The 21,673-nt window shown below is 40.8% G+C and overlaps 2 protein-coding genes and 1 long non-coding RNA gene across 3 annotated transcripts in view; 2 read left to right on the top strand and 1 right to left on the bottom strand.

Moving 5' to 3' along the window:
• Positions 1-4,511, top strand: part of LOC121517811 — an 86,946-nt gene extending 82,435 nt beyond the window's left edge. Inside the window, exons 6-8 of the long non-coding RNA XR_005992579.1 lie at positions 1,939-2,024; positions 2,863-3,164; positions 3,363-4,511. This is a non-coding gene — a long non-coding RNA (uncharacterized LOC121517811). The remainder of the gene's footprint in view (positions 1-1,938; positions 2,025-2,862; positions 3,165-3,362) is intronic.
• LOC121517796 (tubulin alpha chain-like) overlaps positions 1-21,673 on the top strand; it is a 1,079,624-nt gene that overhangs the window by 369,390 nt on the left and 688,561 nt on the right. The gene's annotated exons all lie outside the window — the stretch shown is intronic.
• Positions 1-21,673, bottom strand: part of zgc:194282 (tyrosine-protein kinase Srms) — a 41,972-nt gene that overhangs the window by 13,282 nt on the left and 7,017 nt on the right. The window contains exons 2-3 of the mRNA XM_041799829.1: positions 16,838-16,959; positions 6,033-6,199 (exon numbers count right to left, since the gene is read on the bottom strand). Coding sequence (XP_041655763.1) covers positions 6,033-6,199; positions 16,838-16,959 — 289 coding nt within the window. The remainder of the gene's footprint in view (positions 1-6,032; positions 6,200-16,837; positions 16,960-21,673) is intronic.

Here is a 21,673-nt window from a genome sequence, read left to right as displayed (position 1 = left end):
CTCTAATTAGACTAATCTAACCACTTAAGTTTCACACAGTCTATCAGACATTATGGGACGATGGAACTTCAGCATTAATCGGCCTTTGAGAGGCTAACAGTGATCGAAAAGCTTCAATACAGCCACTGTGTACTGGTCAAAGATCTAACTGATACAGATGGAAATGAAAGTGTTTTCTAAAAGCAGATTTATTCTTGTGTTTAAAGACCATTATAGAGAACCATTTGACAGTTAAAGCAGCAGAGGTCAAATCCAAGTTGTATTGATTAGAGGCAACACTTCAGTTATAATTAGAGAAAGTTAGGTGTATTCTTTTATGCTATTTAGTTTCTAAAGCAGACATTTGTGAAATAAAATTTGGGAATTAAGCTTACAGCAACACATTTAAGTTTTAAAGCTCATTTTAACTAATTTATCATATGTACCATTGCAAAGCAGATTGGTTGGTCCAGATCCATGTCTGCTGTCAGGGAAATCCATCTTGCAAAGTTCCAGACTGAAAACAATTGTGCTTGGTCTCAAAAACAGACCTGACCATTCACAGTCATTTGAGGAAAATGAGGCAGCAGCTTCGGACGAGGTTTTGTTGTACTGGGAGAGGGTAGCAATGGCTGCTGCCAGTGTAGCGTTGAGCTCAAATCTAGCTCTAGTTTTATCAGAACGGGACAACATATTGTTGTTAAAACAAGAGCAAAAAAACAATGAAAGCTTTCCTTTGGCAGAGAAGATGTTTTCAGTCTTCCTATGACAGGTGTCAGCATAAGATTTAGCCACCAACAAGTTCTGTCATTTATAAACTATGGCAAAGCCTACCGGTTACTACCGGAGCTGTGCATAACTGCTACCTGATTTTGTATTGTCTCTCTGACTCATTATAAATGTGACAGTTGTCTGTTCGTCCATTGCCTTCTGAGACTTTTTTTTTTCTCAAAATCCTGTCTGACAGGTTTTAGAGAGACAAGACAAATTAGGTAGTATGCATGCATAGCCCTTGTACTAACCTGAGCTTGACAGACAGATGCTGTTGTAGTTTATGAAAGGTGGAGCTTGTTGGTGGATAAATCTCATGCTGAAGCAGGTCAGGAGAAGTGCAAAAACATTTTCTTTGTCAAAAGAAGTTTTCAGTGTGGCTTTTGTTCTATAAAGAAATGTGGTCCAGTTCTGATAATACTGCTGCTATACTGCAGCTTCAACTGAGCTAAATGCTACGCTGGTGGCAGCCATTGCTGCAGGCCTCCAGTACAACTAAACCCCACCTGTGGCTACTACCTCATTCTCCTCAAAGCTTTGCAAGATGGATTACCTGATGAAAGACATGGAATCTGGACCATCCATCTGCTTTGCAAGGTTAGTAAGTAGCCAAGACAGACAAAAGCGGCCATTTAAATTTCTAATTTTTAATTACATCAAATGAATATTAGCTTAATGATGGAATTTGCTAGACAAACCACCAGAGTCTGTGTTGCTTTTAAAGTCTGTCTGTAGCTCCAAACCTTGAATTATAAGGTCATAGCTCAGTGTGTTTTAATTAAAAACTCACACCATTGAGTCTGATTGTATTTAGGGGGTTTACTGCAGGACTGTGGAGTTGCTTTAAGTGTGAAATTATATTTTAATCCCATTAACTGAAGGAGTTACAGCAGTTATGAAATGCTGATGACACGTGTAAGAAATAAAAAATTACATTCAACTCATACAAATTGAAACTGTAAATTATATTTAAAAAAAAACCTATACAAGCTTAAAAAAATTACAAATAAAACAAAAACAACAGAATAACTGGAGACAGGTGATTTGAAATGCTATAATAGAAATAAATAGTTTATGTTGTGTGCACTGATGAGAAAATACCTCAACGCTGTAATGTTTGTGATATTTTTCTGTGTGTGTTTTTGGATGTTGCACATGAAGCAGATGTTTTGTGTGTTTCTGCCTCAGTGTGTCGACGGCCTCAGATTCACAGCCCCCTCTGGAAGGAAGAGAGAAGAGGGAGCAATCACTGAGTGGCCCCTGATCCATGCCAGGTACTGACTTTATCTTCTCACACAACTTTACTCATGTCGTTTAAACACAGCCGGATCCTCGTTTCTAAGTGTATTTTTACTCTAAAACGCAGCTTTTTAAATGTGCTGTGATTCTCTCAGGAGTGTGACCAGCATCTACACTGCTGTTTTAAAAAGGTGGTTTCTTCTTTTGCAGGAGACAATTATGAGAAACCTCGCAGAGCCGAGTGTGGTCGTCTCCTGCCGGGCTGCATTTGATGAGCCATGAATAAAAGAATGACTCGCTGAGGGTTTAATTTAAGCCGAGCGGCAGTGATACAGATACTGCTGTAATTACAGCACTGACACGTGATTGCTTTTTTCTAAAAGTGGTTCAAATATTATGTTCTGTGGTTAATTACGCTCCAAATATGTTTGCCTCTCGGTGTTAATTATGCATATAAGACAGCACTCGTTAAGTTCCTGCTGCAGTGCAACAATAGAGAGATGAATCCAGGGTCTGTGTTGCTCTTTGTTTCAGTGCTTTTTTGCTGCTCACATCAAACAGAGGATTAAAATAAAAGCCTTTATTCTGTCTGTAAATATCAGCAGCAGCATGTTTGTTATTATTGGCTACCGGTCAAACTACAATGTTCACCTTCAGTTTGGTGGAGAACTATTTAGCTGAAGTAGAAAGACTTTTTGGCACAACTTCCCGTTAGAAAACCTGCAGTAAGACGGACGGTAACACAAAGACCTGCATTTTTCATATGAGCAGAATTACTAACAAAACATGAATATTATAAAAATGGTTTGTGTGTAATCCTGTTCGGTTATCAACATTTAAAACCTTTTTCTATATTTGGTGTCATTCTTTTAGGAAATCAGGGAGTGACGCATGGAGGAGAAGCTACAGACTGAATTCGAACTGGGAGAGCGGGTCAAATTCAAGAGGTGCAACCCAACCGGTAGACATCTCTTTCCCACCAAGTTGAACTTGTAAGGTTTTGTCTCTGCTCTTAATTTTACTTTTACTTCTTGTATTTTTGAAAGGAACCATGGCAAAAGCTTTAGAACTACAGTCCCCATGATGCTTTGCAGGACTTTTTTTCAAGGATGGTGGGGCCAGTTTCATATACCTCTCCTGTATGATATCACGTACATGAATCCAGTCCAGTTAAGGTAAAGATGAACTAAGTGATTTGATATGCTTTAAAGTTAACTCACGAGAAACGTACATTATTAAGTTGTGTCAAAATGTTTGTTTACAGAATTAGCACAGTAGCCTTGCCTAGTACTGACAATAAAACATATGCTAATCCAAATAAATTCATACTGTCTTCACAAACTATAATTTTTTCCGTGTTTTCTAATTCACAGACATGAACCTTCGTGTTACCTTCCCGGACGAGCCCCCAAGTCAACACAAAACTACCCTCGTCTGTCAGTAAGAAAACAAAGATAAAATATACACTACAGTAAAGCACGATTTCAATGTTCTAATGTCGGCCATTTTCATTTAAGCTTTAGAATTTGCTGCAGCTGTTTAAAAATGGGCTGCATTTGGCCCCTGGGCCATAGTTTGGACACCCCTGTTATAGAGGGTATGCATGTGACGTCACAGGCAGTGCGAGTCAGTGCAGTTCAGCGGCAGAGTGGCAGAAAGCGTGAACAGATGACAGAGATCAGGAGGTTGTGAATGGTAAGCTGCGTTATTCCCGCTGAAAAGGGCCGTCTTTTTAATAATTACACCTTGACGATGCTCACCGTGTCCATTACAGATCCTCAGCTGATGGAATATATTTATAGAAAATGTTTGGTGCCGTAATGATACGTTTATAAAGACACAAGATGAAGCTGGGCTATTACAGTAGGTACAAGCATTCACACGGTGATGAATATAAGCTTAACCTCATTCCATTCTCCTTCCCCATACATTAGAAGAGCTTAAATTTCGGCAACAACCATACGGATAAATATTATCTAAGATGATAGTGCATCTAATGACAGCAGGTTATGTTTTATAGCTTCACAAATAGACCCTCGATGTCTGATTAACAAGGCTGGTTTCATAGGAAAAAGACCAATAAATTGTGAAATCCTCTGATATTTATCACAGTTTAAATAAAGCAGCCGTTGTAAAGCATATATGATTTCTATGTGGTTAAATACTGACATTATTTCCGTGACTGTTCATGAACGTATGATACTGACAGTTATACGACATAATATGAACATTGAGAGCTGTACCGTGTAAATTATCCCATTAGAAATAAAATAAAGGTTAAACTGGGGTTAATTTTGAGCTAGATTAAGAAAGACAGACGTAGGCTATGCTGACCTCATTTTGAAGATCTGATCTCTTTTTAAAGATTAGCTAAAGTAGAGCAGAGAAACAACTGATCTAAAGCCTCGTATTAACAAAACTTTTCCATGTTAATTCAGTTTATTATCCATCTCTGATGAACCAGGCTGATGTGTGCCTGATTGCTCTGCTTGGTTTACTTGATACAAAGTCTGTTATAAGGCCTTGTCCACACGGAGATGAAAACGTTGTTTCCGTTTCATTTAAAAAAAAAGTTTTCAGTAAAGACGGGATCGTTTCAGGAAATTTCCGCTTAAGCACCGAACCACTGAAAACAACTGGAAACGCTGTAGTATATATGCCAAGCCTGTACGTGGCGCTGTATTGCTGCCACAGAAATACACCAAAATAGAGAAGAAGATCACAGAAAACTGATACAAACTTTCTTCTAGTTGTTCTCCGCGTTGGATTTAAGAACATATGGTGCATGTTGTTCACGGTGGTAGTAAAAAAAAAGCATCAGATTTTGCTGTAAAAGTCATAATAAGCTCAATAGCTTCTGCAGCATCAACACACCTCTGTAATCTGCCATTGTTGTTTTGGTTCGATATACACATACCTGGTAAATGTCCTATGCGTAATCATTGTGTAACGTAATCATTTCAAGAAAGATGCGGTTGGTTATCCACACGGAGACAAAACGGTAAGCGTTTTACAGATTTGTTCACTCTGGGACCCAGTTTCAAAAAGTATCATTTACAGCCTTCCAAAACGCCTTTTCCAAGTGGATGAAATGCTGATACGACAAAAAACGTTTGCATTTACTCCTGAATTTGTCTCCGTGTGGACAGGGCCTAAATGTCAGGAAAGTCAATATATGACCACATATCAATGCCAATGGTCCACAGTGTCTTTAGGAAACAATCTCCGTCCTAATTTAGCGGATATTAGTCTGTTTTTCTCCCGTTTTCGTCTGTTCCCCATAAAGCGGCTGTTTTGCCACTCAGCCCGGCTGAGCAGTCATGTTGCATGCTGAAAGTGACATCGGTGCATACCCTCTATATTTATAGTGTCAGTACATACAAGTCATGCTACTGACCTGTTATCAATTAACCTGATCAGCTGAAAACTGTTCATCCAAATCCACTTATTTTTCCAGCCATTTGTTGCTGTGTCCCTACTTTTTTGGGATGTGTTGCTGCCATCAAATTTGAAATGAGCTAATATAGTTTCAACACCTGATATATTTATTATATTTATGTTCTATTGTAAATAAAATATGGATTTATGAGATTTAAGAATCACTGCATTCTGTTTTTATTTACATTTTAAATGGCGCACTAATTTATTGTTAATTGTGGTTGGACATATTTACAGACAGTATGGGGATATTTATTTTATCTCAGGCACAAACAGCTGATTGACCCTCAAACTTCTATCTCTGTGAGAACCCGTTAGACTTCTAATCAGATAATGTTTGCTTTTAATTTGAATTATAGCCACTTTACATTTTCTACCTACAGCTAATAGTAAGAGGCTAGCTGTTGATCATAAGGATGCATTAAGCAGCTAGTAGTTTAATATTCAGGAGGTGGGGACCAAAAACAGAGCTAAAAATGAACTGAAAGTATTGTTTAGTTTATCATAAAGATGTGTATATATATTTATATATATAGGGTAGTTTATTGCATCAGTGGGGGTCCTCACAAGAATAGAAGTAAAAACGTGATGTTTTTGGGTCCTACCTGCTGAGCACAGGGCTCCTCCAGCAGCACCCCGAGGCTCCGTGGGTTCTTCTGGTAGTACGAGATCAGCTCCCCCAGCGTGGCGAAGGAGATCTTATCCGACACGAAGTACGCACCGATGGTCGAGCGCTGGATCCTGAAGTGATAGACCTTTCCCTCACTGCGAGCTGGAAAGACAGAAAGGACAGAGATCCTTAAATGTTCCAGAAAGGGTAGTGATCATTTAATAATGTTCTTTAAAGTTCACATAGTCTAACATTTTTACACTGAGGATGTTTGTGGTCAACAATGGCAGCATACACAAATAGCAATAGAAATAATTACAATACTGAATTTAAATTCCTAAAAAAAAAAAAACCTTGTCAATGCCACTTTTAGTGCAAAAGGATCTGATTTTGTAATGTTAAAAAAGGGGATTATCACAGAAGTGAATGTGTTTACTATAGGCAACAACTTTTTTTGTTTGATATTATTTGATTCTAAGATTTTACTAAATCTTTACACCAGGGTGTTTGTGTCCACACATGTAATTCATAAATAGTAAAACAATTCTTTGCATTTGAAAAAAATCCACATGATTCAATTAATTTTTATTCAAAATCAGATCTGTTCATAAATTTCAAATACTGATTGATCTTTAGCAATTTAACCTTTTCAATGCAGGTTTAAGTGAAAAAAAGACAAAAACATGATTTTGTGATGTAAAAAAACCCCCACAAAATATTTAAGATTTCATGTTCTACATGCAAATTGGATTTTCTTTAATGGGGTTATTACAGCCCTGAATATATTAATACTTAACAACAACTTTAAGTTTTATGATTTTTTTTTTTAATTACGACCCTTATAATTGGACAATAAATTAAGGGTATTTGTAGTCACAAGTTGATGCCATACATAAATAGCAATAAAAAACCTGTAATTTTCTTAAAATCCCTTTTTTGGAAAAATCAAGAGCAGACCTGATCATAAATATCAAGCAAGGAATTCCTTAAATGCCAGATTATGGGCAAAAATGTAAAAAAAAAATGTGATGTAATGTTAAAAAAGAAGAACCCACTGAGGATAAGTACAGCCTTGAATATGCAATACAACTCTTATTTTTATGCAGATTTTTTTTTTCATACAGGGTGCATGCAGACAAAAATGGATACCATAGATAAAAAGCAATAAAAATAGTACACATCAAAATAATCCAGCTTTTGCAATATTTTGGATTAAGATCACACATGATCCAAAATATCAAAAACTAATTGTTTTTTTTTTAGGAATTTAACACTTTCGGTGCAACTTAAAAAAAAACTCCCCGATTTTGTAATGTAAAAAACAAATAATAATTAATTATTTTTATATATTACATGCTTATGGATTTCCTTGAAGTAGATCATCACAGCCTTGAATATTTACATGATGAGCAACAATTTAGATTTTTATGCATTAATATTTCTTAAAAATTTTAAGATACTGATAAATTGTTATGCTGACGGTGTATATGGCCACAAACAGATATCATACATAAGTTACAATAAAAATATTACCTTTTGCATTACCTTTTTATGTAAGATCTAACCTTTTCATAAAAAGGTAATGCTGATTCATTTTAAGGAATGTAACCCTTTTAATGTCAGTTTATGTGCAAAACCTCTGATTTTTGTAATGTAAAGAATGAAAAACACACACACACACACACAAAAGAGAAATATTTTTCATGTACTACATGCAATTTGGATTTTCTTGAATGGGATTTTACAGTCTTGAATATGTTAATTATGAGGTACAACTTTAATTTGTATGTATTATCATTTTTAAAGATTTTCATGAATTGTTACAGTGGTGCCCCAATTGGAAAGCAGGAAAAAAATGTCCAATTTCCCCTCATACCAAATATCTGTAAATAGCTGACATTTGGTAATGAACAGAAAAACCACAAACTTGAGGCAGTGACTCCAGAATGAAAGCCTAACATATAAAAGCATGCTTTTTACAGCGATGGCTGGAGAATCTAAATAATGGTTTTAATGGCCTGAGTGTACACAAAAAGTCTTTTTTAATCTTGACTTGTTACAGATTCTGGTATCAAAATTTCCAGATTATATTTAAAAAAATAACCTTCAAAATGTGTATTTTTACAATTAAGACAGTCAAAATAATCAAAAAAAGAAAATTAAAAATGACCAAAAAGACCATAAATAGCCTCAACACCCTCTATGGGTCACATATGATACAAGTGAAGACATGTTTTATGTCTAATTAAATTTACCATCAAAGTTTTAATTTAATTCACCGTCCCCTCCTGAAGATTTACATGTTTGATTAGAAAATCCAAAGACTTGTGTTCATGCTTTTGTGCAGAAAAGAGGAGAGCAGGAAAAAGATCAGATAAAAGATAACAGGAAACATTTACATGCAGAGGAAGTATCTGATCAGCAGAATGGCTCTCTCATTCCATTCATCCTCAGGACTGATAACGTCATTTGCACATCAAAGTTTTAAACCACGCTGCATGACTTTAAAAGAGGGATAAAGAACTCCTTGTGGCACTAAATAAATCAGTTTCAGAGTAAATTAAAGTCTTTTGAGTGTTTTTATTGTTTGTTTCTGTCAGTGATGGCAGAGCTATTCCCATCCTCTCTCCAGTAAAAGTACAGTCAGATACACTGACTTTGTTCCTCACAGGAAAACAAAACCTCCATGATTCCTGTGCTCAGAGAACAAAACAAAGGTTCTGTTTGAGCGGCTGTGGAGGCAGACAGTAAATCAGACAGAGATGTGTGTAATGGAGCCTTTAAAGGTGGAGGAGTGGTCTGTTCTGCCTTCACACTCGTGTGCACACAGAGTACTGATGATGCATATTTCAGCAGCAACAGCAGCTCGCTGAAAACCAAACGTCTAACCACAGCATTTTCCCCCCTGGAGACCTCAGAGACCTTGAAGAACAGAGGGGGGGAGGGAAAAAGATGCAGATGCAGAAGATGGTGAAGCCAGAGGACAAAAAGGGTAAGAGGGGACAGAGTGGAAAGGATCAGAGAGAGAAACGGGCTGCAGGGGACTCAGAGAGAGGAGAGAAATAACAGGCTGTAAAGTCACAAATCACACAAATCTCTTGAAGGTCCATTAGAGAATTGGCTGTGAGCTCATTCATCGTAAAAATCCTGTCTGGTGCCAACAACTGGCTCACAAATGTGGGTTACTACAACTGGAGATGAGATGCTAAAAACGTCCTGTTTACAAGACACTTTGATCAGCAGCCAGCTCCATTTAAGAGGCAGAATCATCCATTTTTATGCTGCAGATTCACACCAGAGATAAAGGAAAACAGAATAATCCTGCCAAAGGAAATCCATCCTGGACTAAAGAGCAGCACATCCAATATCAGAACAAAATATCACCAAATAAAAATGGAATTCAACTCCTATTTGGGCCTAAACAGAGAACATGCCAGCTTATTGGCAGGCAGAGTGTTCAGTTTGGACTAACATCCCTTTTATACACTGCTTTTATTAGGGATTTACACTATATGGACAAAAGTATTTGGCCACCTGACCATTACATCAACTGACTGTAATAACATCGTATCCAAATACATGTACTTTAATATGGAGTTGGCCCCTTTTGCAGCTATAACAGATTCCACTTTTCTTGGACGGCTTTCCACAAGATTTAAGAGTTTTTCTGTGGGAAATTGTGCCCATTCATTCTGTAGAGCATTTGAGGTCTTGCACTGATGTTGGACCAGAAGGCCTAGATTGCAATCTGCGTTCCAGTTCATCCCAAAGGTGCTAGATGGAGTTGAGGGGCCAGTCAAGTTCTCCCACACTAAACTCATCAAACCATGTCTTTGTAGTCCTTTGTGCACTGGGGCACAGTCATGTTGTTATAGAGAAGGGCCTTCCCCAAACTGCTGCCAACCAGGGTGGCATTGTCCAAAATGTCTTGGCATGCTGAAGCATTAAGACTAGCCTTCACTGGAGAAAAGAGGTCTAGCCCAAACCCTGAAAAACAGCCCCATACCATTATCTCTCCTCCACCAAACTTCAACTTGGCACAAGCAGTAAGGCAGGTAATGTTCTCCTGCAAACCTAGACTCACCCATCTGACTGCCAGAGAAACGTCACTCTACAGAACACTAATCCACTGCTCAACAGTCCAAGTGTTGGTGTGCTTTACACCATTCTATCCAATGCTTGGCATTCACCTTGGTGATGTGAGGCTTGCATGAATCTCTTCAGCCATGCAAACACATTCCTTGTATCTCCCGCTGCACAGTTTTTGTGCGTATGCCAGTGGAAGTTCAGAAGTCTTCAGCTATAGAATGAGCCGAGTGTTGGCAACAACTACGCACTATGTGCCTCAGCAGTTGTTGACCCTTGTTTATTATGTCCATGCCCAGAAATGAAAACATCTAACGTATCTGGGAGCTGAATCTGCAGTTTTATCCATGTTATGTAGTGCCTCTTTGGAGCTCTGGCTACATGACATGCATTTACAACATTTGGAAAACTGGATGAAACCCAAGCTTGCCCTGTCGCAGAGTAAGGCATCACTGATGTAGACATTGTGGTTATTATTTTGGCTGTTACTTCTTTGAATTTCAGTAAAACCCATTTCCTTTTGAACTTTAATTTGACTTTGGACACAAAGATTACAGTATAACTAACCTGCTGATTAACTGACAGTGAATGACAATAGCTGGGTTGAGTTGCAGCCCTAGTCCAGAAATAAACTCTCCTCTTTACTGTGACAAACACAGATTTAAAGGTTCAATATATTCCCCTCATCTGTACTCAGAAACTCTGGTCTATGTTTACAATATTAACTGCAGAATGAGCCTGTTCTGTTTTACAGCCTGATCATGAAACAACCTTCAGAAGAACAAACCAGTCTAATGACTTTTGGACTATCTGAGAGAGAAGATAAGATAACAAACACTTCATTGTCCTTGAGGGGGAATTTGCTTTGGGCAACACTGATCCATACTAATGCATTACACAGTATCAACAATAAAGCATCAAACCAAAGTCACAGTACAGCAATAACCCATCAAACCACAGCCATAGTAGAGCAATGAACTGTCAAACCAGAGTCATAGTACCGCAATGGACTGTCAAAGCAGTCATAATATCAAAAGATTCCTGTCTTCGACTGAGTCTGCAGCTGGCCTTTCGAAAGAGTGACCCCTGATCTCAGGACTGAGTGGTGACCTGCACGGAGCTCAACTTCAAGGGGAGTCACAGCTCTTGTGTCTCTGCCTCTACTTCTTCACCCATCGTATGCATCTGCAAAGGTCATGAGCTACTGCCCTGCAAGTTTTCCCTGCCCTGCACAAGGCAGTGGCTTGAGCACGGACCTGAGGATCTGAAAGAGCAGCCTTTCCAGATTTTGTTTTGCCATCGTGGCAGCACTACCAAAAAGATTCTCTTAGACATACTCCTTGGTCAACCAAGAAATTTACAGGCCTCTCACAAACATATGACTTAACTAAATGACCTCACAACACCTGGCTGACTAGGTGCAACCCATTTTGGAGACAGACAAAAATGTTGCCCATCGGGGTGCATAAACTTTAGGATATGAACATGGCACGTTTTGGGTTAGTCCATTAAAACCACTGTTGCCTGGGAGGTAGCGTTGGGTATTATTTTGGTTTTTCACATACTCACAAAATCAGTACGTTTTAAAAGGTGCAGGTGCCAAAACAGTGCCTGAATTGACACTTTTAAGAGAAAAAAACGTGTTTAAAAAGTTGGTAGCTGATTATCAGCTGTCTCTGTATAATACGTGATTCTGAAATAAGATTCCAATAGAACATAGAAGTTAAGGAAACAGGCGAAACTTCTTCACATAACGTATTTCTTACAAGGTACTGAAATGAAACACTGAAATCTGTCTTGTAGTGTGGTTAAACTCTCGACAGAGGTGCTGTAAAACTGAGATTGTGAGCACTGCCAGTGCTAACATTAAACCGTGGACACAGGCCTTAAATGAACTAAGGAAACCTGAATTTTATCCCACAACAAAGTCAGACATCTCTTGACTTTATTAGTAGGAAGAGTAGACCTTGTAGTTTTAGGTCAGAGTCACATACACTGGAAACTCCAGCTTCATTTCCAAAAAAACAGAGACGTTTCCCTATTCTACACCTAGTATCTAATTTATAACTTCAATCAGACGTTATTGCACCATCAACTTCCAACATGGCCACTGCCTGAAGGCGTGTTTGTGACCTTGTGCCCTCGTCGGAGTGAGCAGAGAGTCACAGAGAGGAAAATCGAAAGCGGGGAGATTGAGGTTGACAGTGGCTGGAGACCTTGTGAGGCTGAATGGTGGAGGAGGGGGGAAAAGGAGGAGGGAGGAGGTGATGGATGGAGAGCAGGATGGATGAGGAGATTTAGAGGAGGAGGTGAAGACAAAATGCAGAGAGTAACAGGATCCCTCACAGAACAGGGTGCAGTGAGTAAAACTGAAGCTCTGCAGTAGAATTTTAAAAACAAGATCAAATAGAGAAACATTTGCATACTTTAACAACGCATAAATTACATTAAGATAAACCTGGTGCTATGAGACTGTGCTTTTTTGTTTTGTACTATTTGCAGCTTCTCAGTGTTTCTTTCTGTATGCACAGGGGAAGTTATACCATCAGGCAGAGGTTAGCAACTGCCTGCAGCCTCGTGCTCCAAGGAGCCTCAAGGCTAACATTTACAAATATTCTCAGACTTTCAGTTGTGCACACAAATGTCAGCAAAAATCTGCATGCAGGTGCTCTAATCTCTCTGCAGCAAGAGCTTTAGGCTGCATACCTGAAGGGAGATTTTGTTAGCTTAAAGTTCAATAAAGTGTGCAGACTTTTCATTTAAGTTGCTGCATTAGATCCACAGAAAAGTTACAGCTATGACAAAATAAAGCAAAACCAGAAGAAAAGGAAGTGTAATGAAGAGGAGGGTGACAGTAAAGAGTACATGTGGAGGAGTGGGACAGTAAAGAGTACATGGAGGAGGGGGATAGTAAAGAGTACATGTGGAGGAGGGGGACAGTAAAGAGTACATGGAGGAGGGGGACAGTAAAGAGTACATGTGGAGGAGGGGGACAGTAAAGAGTACATGGAGGAGGGGGACAGTAAAGAGTACATGTGGAGGAGTGGGACAGTAAAGAGTACATGGAGGAGGGGGATAGTAAAGAGTACATGTGGAGGAGGGGACAGTAAAGAGTACATGTAGAGGAGGCGGTAAAGAGTACCTGTGGAGGAGTGGGACAGTAAAGAGTACATGGAGGAGGGGGATAGTAAAGAGTACATGTGGAGGAGGGGGACAGTAAAGAGTACATGTGGAGGAGGGGGACAGTAAAGAGTACATGTGGAGGAGGGGACAGTAAAGAGGACCTGTGGAGGAGGGGGACAGTTAAGAGTACATGGAGGAGGGGGATAGTAAAGAGTACATGTGGAGGAGTGGGAAAGAAAAGAGTACATGGAGGAGGGTGACAGTAAAGAGTACATGTGGAGGAGGGGGACAGTAAAGAGTACATGGAGGAGGGATAGTAAAGAGTACATGTGGAGCAGGGGACAGTAAAGACTACATGGAGGAGGGGACAGTAAAGAGTACATGTGGAGGAGTGGGACAGTAAAGAGTACATGGAGGAGGGGGACAGTAAAGAGTACATGTGGAGGAGTGGGACAGTAAAGAGTACATGGAGGAGGGGGATAGTAAAGAGTACATGTGGAGGAGGGGGACAGTAAAGAGTACATGTAGAGGAGGGGGACGGTAAAGAGTACATGTGGAGGAGGGGGACAGTAAAGAGTACATGTGGAGGAGGGGGACATTAAAGAGTACATGTGGAGGAGGGGGACAGTAAAGAGTACATGGAGGAGGGGGACAGTAAAGAGTACATGTGGAGGAGTGGGACAGTAAAGAGTACATGGAGGAGGGGGATAGTAAAGAGTACATGTGGAGGAGGGTGACAGTAAAGAGTACATGGAGGAGGGGGACAGTAAAGAGTACATGTGGAGGAGGGGACAGTAAAGAGTACATGTGGAGGAGGGGACAGTAAAGAGTACATGTAGAGGAGGGACGGTAAAGAGTACATGTGGAGGAGGGGACAGTAAAGAGTACATGTGGAGGAGTGGGACAGTAAAGAGTACATGGAGGAGGGGGATAGTAAAGAGTACATGTGGAGGAGGGGACAGTAAAGAGTACATGTAGAGGAGGGGCGGTAAAGAGTACATGTGGAGGTGGGACAGTAAAGAGTACATGGAGGAGGGGACCGTAAAGAGTACATGGAGGAGGGGATAGTAAAGAGTACATGGAGGAGGGGACAGTAAAGAGTACATGTGGAGGAGGGGACAGTAAAGAGTACATGTGGAGGAGGGGACAGTAAAGAGTACATGGAGGAGGGGGACAGTAAAGAGTACATGTGGAGGAGGGGGACAGTAAAGAGTACATGGAGGAGGGGGATAGTAAAGAGTACATGTGGAGCAGGGGGACAGTAAAGACTACATGGAGGAGGGGGACAGTAAAGAGTACATGTGGAGGAGGGGGACAGTAAAGAGTACATGGAGGAGGGGGACAGTAAAGAGTACATGTGGAGGAGTGGGACAGTAAAGAGTACATGGAGGAGGGGGATAGTAAAGAGTACATGTGGAGGAGGGGACAGTAAAGAGTACATGTAGAGGAGGGGGACGGTAAAGAGTACATGTGGAGGAGGGGACAGTAAAGAGTACATGTGGAGGAGGGGGACATTAAAGAGTACATGTGGAGGAGGGGGACAGTAAAGAGTACATGGAGGAGGGGTACAGTAAAGAGTACATGTGGAGGAGTGGGACAGTAAAGAGTACATGGAGGAGGGGGATAGTAAAGAGTACATGTGGAGGAGGGTGACAGTAAAGAGTACATGGAGGAGGGGGACAGTAAAGAGTACATGTGGAGGAGGGGGACAGTAAAGAGTACATGTGGAGGAGGGGGACAGTAAAGAGTACATGTAGAGGAGGGGCACGGTATAGAGTACATGGGGAGGAGGGTGAGAGTAAAGAGTACATGGAGGAGGGGGACAGTAAAGAGTACATGTGGAGGAGTGGGACAGTAAAGAGTACATGGAGGAGGGGGATAGTAAAGAGTACATGTGGAGGAGGGGACAGTAAAGAGTACATGTAGAGGAGGGGGGCGGTAAAGAGTACATGTGGAGGAGTGGGACAGTAAAGAGTACATGGAGGAGGGGGACCGTAAAGAGTACATGGAGGAGGGGGATAGTAAAGAGTACATGGAGGAGGGGACAGTAAAGAGTACATGTGGAGGAGGGGACAGTAAAGAGTACATGTGGAGGAGGGGACAGTAAAGAGTACATGTGGAGGAGGGGACAGTAAAGAGTACATGGAGGAGGGGATAGTAAAGAGTACATGTGGAGCAGGGGACAGTAAAGAGTACATGGAGGAGGACAGTAAAGAGTACATGTGGAGGAGGGGACAGTAAAGAGTACATGGAGGAGGGGACAGTAAAGAGTACATGTGGAGCAGGGGACAGTAAAGAGTACATGGAGGAGGGGACAGTAAAGAGTACATGTGGAGGAGGGGACAGTAAAGAGTACATGGAGGAGGGGACAGTAAAGAGTACATGTGGAGGTGGGACAGTAAAGAGTACATGGAGGAGGGGATAGTAAAGAGTACATGGAGGAGGGGACAGTAAAGAGTACATGTGGAGGAGGGTGACAGTAAAGAGTACATGGAGGAGGGGACAGTAAAGAGTACATGTGGAGGAGGACAGTACAGAGTACATGGAGGAGGGGACAGTAAAGAGTACATGTGGAGGAGTGGGACAGTAAAGAGTACATGGAGGAGGGGACAGTAAAGAGTACATGTGGAGGAGTGGGACAGTAAAGAGTACATGGAGGAGGGGATAGTAAAGAGTACATGTGGAGGAGGGGACAGTAAAGAGTACATGGAGGAGGGGATAGTAAAGAGTACATATGGAGGAGGGGACAGTAAAGAGTACATGGAGGAGGGGATAGTAAAGAGTACATGTGGAGGAGGGACAGTAAAGTACATGGAGGAGGGGGATAGTAAAGAGTACATGTGGAGGAGGGGGACAGTAAAGAGTACATGGAGGAGGGGGACAGTAAAGAGTACATGTGGAGGAGTGGGACAGTAAAGAGTACATGGAGGAGGGGGACAGTAAAGAGTACATGTGGAGGAGTGGGACAGTAAAGAGTACATGGAGGAGGGGGATAGTAAAGAGTACATGTGGAGGAGGGGACAGTAAAGAGTACATGTGGAGGAGGGGGACGGTAAAGAGTACATGTGGAGGAGTGGGACAGTAAAGAGTACATGGAGGAGGGGGACAGTAAAGAGTACATGTGGAGGAGGGGGACAGTACAGAGTACATGGAGGAGGGGGACAGAAAAGAGTACATGTGGTGGAGGGGGACAGTAAAGAGTACATGTAGAGGGGGCCCGTAAAGAGTACATGTGGAGGAGGGGGACAGTAAAGAGTACATGTGGAGGAGGGGGACAGTAAAGAGTACATGGAGGAGGGGGATAGTAAAGAGTACATGTGGAGGAGGGGGACAGTAAAGAGTACATGTGGAGGAGGGGGACAGTAAAGAGTACATGTGGAGGAGGGGGACAGTAAAGAGTACATGGTGGAGGAGGGGGACAGTAAAGAGTACATGTGGAGGAGGGGGACAGTAAAGAGTACATGTGGAGGAGGGGGACAGTAAAGAGTACATGGTGGAGGAGGGGGACAGTAAAGAGTACATGGTGGAGGAGGGTGACAGTAGAGAGTACATGGTCAAGGTAGGTGGAGCATGTTTGGAGGTGAAACTCACCTGAGATTGTGTACTCGTCACTGTGACTCTCACTGATGCGAACCAGGAAGGAGCCATCTTTGTTTTGGGACGCCAGCAGGAGCTTCTCAGCTTTCACTCTGTTTATGTTCCCATAGTACCACCTGCACCGAGGACGGACACACAAAGAAGACGGAGAATGAGAGGAGGATCAGAGAGGGCGAGGAGGAGTTCAACACAAAGACATACACTATCATCATGAATGGAAACAAAGTTTATTAATAAATCAACAGATGAGATTAGGGGTTCTCTAACTTTACCATAAATGGACCCCATCCTGCCTTAGACACTGGCAGGGACTTTCCTTTTAGTAAGATTTCTTAAATTAAGAACTGTGCAATAAAAGTGGATAATGATCTTGATGAAAATGTCCAATCTGGACAGGGATTTAAGGGAAACACAGGATACTTGTGCCTTACAGCAGGGACAAGAGCTCAGTGAAGAAGTCCATAAATCCTGTTAAAATCTTATAGTTTGCTTCCACAAGTCAACTGTGCTTTGAATAAACTGCTAAAAAAATACTCAAACCTAAAAGATTTCACATCTAAAATTCCCTTGTCTGTTGCAAATTTAGGAATGTAGAAATGGATTAATTTAGTCTGAAATAATGCCTCTGTTAGGGCAACATAGTTGGTCATGATTCAATCATTATTGCAATAAAAACACACAGTAACTGTCTGATTCATCATAATGAATAAAAACTTGGTATAAGGGACAGCTTGAGGAGGAATGATTTTGTCTTTGGTATCTTTGGATAGAAATGTCAGGGAAATTGTGTCAAATTTGTTCTTTGTAAAACAAAATTTATGTAATAATAAAAAGAGATTATATTTGGTCTTTCTCTTCCTGTAATAATCAGGAAATAGGGTGAAAACTTTTTATTCACTTTTGGAAAACAGAGAGGTTGGAAAACAAAGTTTTTCATCCAGGACTCCCTTTGGGGGCTCAAGGCTCCATCTGCCCTGAAGATGTTGAAGTAAGATTTTCACATATTAACTAAAATCATGGTAAACACTTATTCAGTATTTATCATCATCGTAGGGGAGACCCCTTAGGAAAATAAGGTAGAGAGGGGTCAAGAAGAGGGTCTGGTTTTCTTTGGTTCATATATAAGGGCTGAGCATAAGGCCCAATGATCTTCACCTTTGACCTTTAAAATCAAATCACTCCATCCTTGAATCAGAAAGAGCATTCATGTGAAGTTTGTAAAAATATCCCTCAAACAGATTCCTTAGATCAGCCTGTCTAACAAAGGATAGGAGCAAGCCCAGCATCCTTGACCTTTGACCTCCAAAATTTGGTTAGATCATCCTTTATTTAGTGTTCTAAATGAAATGACATTAAAGACTCTGTAAAGTAAAATCCAAACTGTCTCTAATCACACTGGATATGTTGGAATATGGTTGCTGTAAACATGTGAAACACTGAGATCTACATGTGACTGAATTCTGCATTTAGACTGAAAGTTTGTCACTTTTTTCCGGGCTGGGTTTAATGTGGGCGGGGCAAATATGTGGGCTGGTGATGTCACCTGCCCACATTGGGTAATGACCCCACCCCTCTAAAACTCCAACATAAAATCACAGGGCAGTTCATCTCAGTCCAGTCTGTTGTTAGCTGATGTCACTGCCTTTATTGAAAGTTAACAGTCAGTTAAATGCTGTTTTTTTGTTCATTGTGAGGTAAATTTACCAAATCTATCAGCTACAGTAGTCTACGGATCATTTAAAGCATCATAACAGAGATTTGAGCGAGAAAACAGACTTTGTCTCTTCTCTGGCACAGAGCCAGACAGCTGTGCTCTGATCATGAGGTCAACTTAAGGTCAAGGGGCAGGGAAATGGCTTGAATGTTTTCCTCCATTTTTCCTGAGTGGGCGTGGCTTCAGCTTATTGAACAGACACACCAACACCGTCCTGGAGCAGATTTTACTGCCTCATTTTTCATTATTTTGAAGCTTAATTTTATAGACTTAGAGATGTTTTATTTGACTGAAATTTGACCTGGGAGTTCATAACACAGTGACCCGTCACACAGCAAACCTACATAAAGATTCATTTTCACTTTACAGGGTTTTAAAAAAGGTTGAGACCCAGCTGCTCTGAAAGGTTCTTGGTCCTCCTAGAAAGTTGCTGCTCTGTCAGCTGCCACTTAAAAGTACAATATTCCCTTTAAAATGTAACAGAGAGAAAAATCAAATGACAAATATCTCACATTTATAGCAGGACTTCATTTTTACACTAAACAGTCCCAAAGAACGTAAGAATGTAAACATCACGGACACACAGTGAGAGTTCAGATAACTGGTCTAGTCAGTTATAACAGCATGATCAGACACTGTTGGACCATCAGTTTGCTCTTTATAATCTGAAATATTTACATTAATGACAGATGAATGTCTGTAGGAACACAGGATACTCTGAGGAATTTAACAACGAGTTAACTCCCCGTCTTAAAGACTTGTTAACAAGTTATCAGCCTGTTGTTTAGGAGTTATTGAGAGCGTTGACTTAGCAGAAACTGACCTGTATTTACTCTACAGTATCTGGGCGGGTGTGTCCGGTTTCACTGACAGTAACACACACACACATGCTGAGACTCAACAAACAGGCAAACTCTGAATAAGCTGCTCCAGGATGTTAGAACACACTCCACTCCGTGGGAAGACAAAATGAAAATACATAAAAGATATGTGAGCACAGAGTCAATCTAGAGCAGTGGTTCTCATCCAGCCTCAAGTCAGGACCATTCCTCGCTGACCAATCAAAACCCAAACCCTGAAGAATTTCAATCAAAAAGTATTTATTAAAAAAAAGAAGGAAGTTTGGACTTAAAATGGAAACTAAGATGTGATTTTTTCCTGCACTTAAAACTGGTGGTGGCTTTCACAGCTTAATATTTTTAGCACCGCTAACACTCACCAAAGTCAGACGTGTTTTTATAAAGAGCGCCATGTTCCAAAGGCAGCAATGCATGAATCTCATATCTCTAACTGCAGTACGCCACATGTGGTGGCAGCAAATTTGTCACTGATACACAACAGGATTGTCTTGTCTTTAACCTTGCAAAGCAGATGGATTGTCCAGATTCCATGTCTGTCATCAACCAAAGCTCCAGTCTGAAACAACTGTGCCTGGTCTGAGAATGGACCGGACCAATCAGTGTCATTTACAGAGAACAAGGCGATAGCTGCAGGTGGGTTTAGTTGGACTGGAAGCTGATAGCAATGGAAGCTACCAGTGTAGCAATTAGCTTGGATGTAGCTGCAGTGTGGCAGCAGTTTTATCAGACCTGGACCACATTCTTTATTAAAAACAGCAACTGCCCCCTGCATGAGTTTTATCCACCAACAAGCTCCACTGTTCATAAACCATGGCAGCTCATCATATAGGCAGTAATGAGCCCATAAGGATAGATGGACAACCTGACAATATAAAGCTCTGAGCCAGCCATAGCCAGGGCTGGAGGCATTAAAACTTTGTCCCAACATCTAAACACTCGTTTCAAGAATCTAAGGCGGTATCTTTCAAACTATTCTTGCCCAAGGCTCTCCTATGATCATCCAAAATCCCAAGGCAAACAACATCCATATCCATGCAGAACAGCCTCTCTAGGGCATGTGACAGTTTCTTCAGCTGTCGTTGTTGTAGTAACAAAGAATGGCTGTATAAATTCACACCACACCTTTACCTGCCTAAAGGCACACCATTCAGGAACTGCTGCTCTAAGGGAATGAAAATCCTATTTTGAGCCACTTACTCTACAGCTCTAGCCCTATTTCTGATTGACTTTTATAAGATTTTCAAATTTTAAAATGTAAAGAAAGATTTAAGAAAGTCAAATTATTTGGGCAAAAGAGGTAAGGTAAAAGTTGGGGCACTGAGTAAAACATAAAACATAGAATGTAAATCTCATAAACCCATATTTTATTTGCAATAAAACATTGACAACATAAAATCTGAGACATTTTACCACTTCATGAAAAATGTTAGCTCATTTTGAATTTGATGGCAGCAACAAGTTTTTTTAAAAAAAGTAGGGACAGGACAGCAAAAGCCTGGGAAAATAAGTGACTGGGTATAAAAGGAGCATTTTAGAGAGGCAGGGTCTCTACCAATAGAGAGGCAGATGCTCACCAATCTGAGAGAAACTGGGTCCAGAAATTGTGTTCCAATTTCAGAAAAATATCCCTCAACATAAAATTGTTCAGTCTTTGAATATCCCACCATTTACAGTCCATTAAATCATTAAATGATTCAGAGAATCTGGAGAAATCTCTGTGAGCAAGGGACAAGGCTGAAGGTCAATATTGGATGCTCTGGATCTTAAGGCCCTCAGAGGCCAGTGCATTAAAAACAGGCATGATTCTAGACTGGAAATCACTGCATGGACTCAGGAACACTTGCAGGAATCACTGTCTTTCAACACAGTTGGCCGTGCCATCCACAAATCACAATTAAAGCTGGATCATGGAAAGAAGAAGCCATATGTGAACACTATCCAGAAACTGCTAAGGCAAAATAGAAAACTGTTCTGCGGTCAGATGACTGAAAATCTGAAATTCTTTTGGACATCACAGATGCCCTGCTCCCATCTAGACAGCGTCTCTTTTAGGCAAGGCCGTGTGTATTTCAGCAAGACAACGCTAAACCACATACCACATCCATCACAACTGCATGGCTTCCCAGGAGAAGAGTCTGGGTTCTGAACTAGTCTGCCTGCAGTCCCGACCTTTCACCAATAGAAAACATTTGGAGCATCAGAAAAAGCAAATCAAACAAAGAAGGCTTTTGAGCAGCTAGAATCCTACACCAGACA

Source organism: Cheilinus undulatus, linkage group 11 (genome assembly GCF_018320785.1).
Source record: "Cheilinus undulatus linkage group 11, ASM1832078v1, whole genome shotgun sequence".
In the NCBI taxonomy this organism is placed as follows: domain Eukaryota; kingdom Metazoa; phylum Chordata; class Actinopteri; order Labriformes; family Labridae; genus Cheilinus; species Cheilinus undulatus.
Note: the sequence above shows the minus strand (reverse complement) of the source record. Positions and strands in the feature narration are given on the sequence as shown.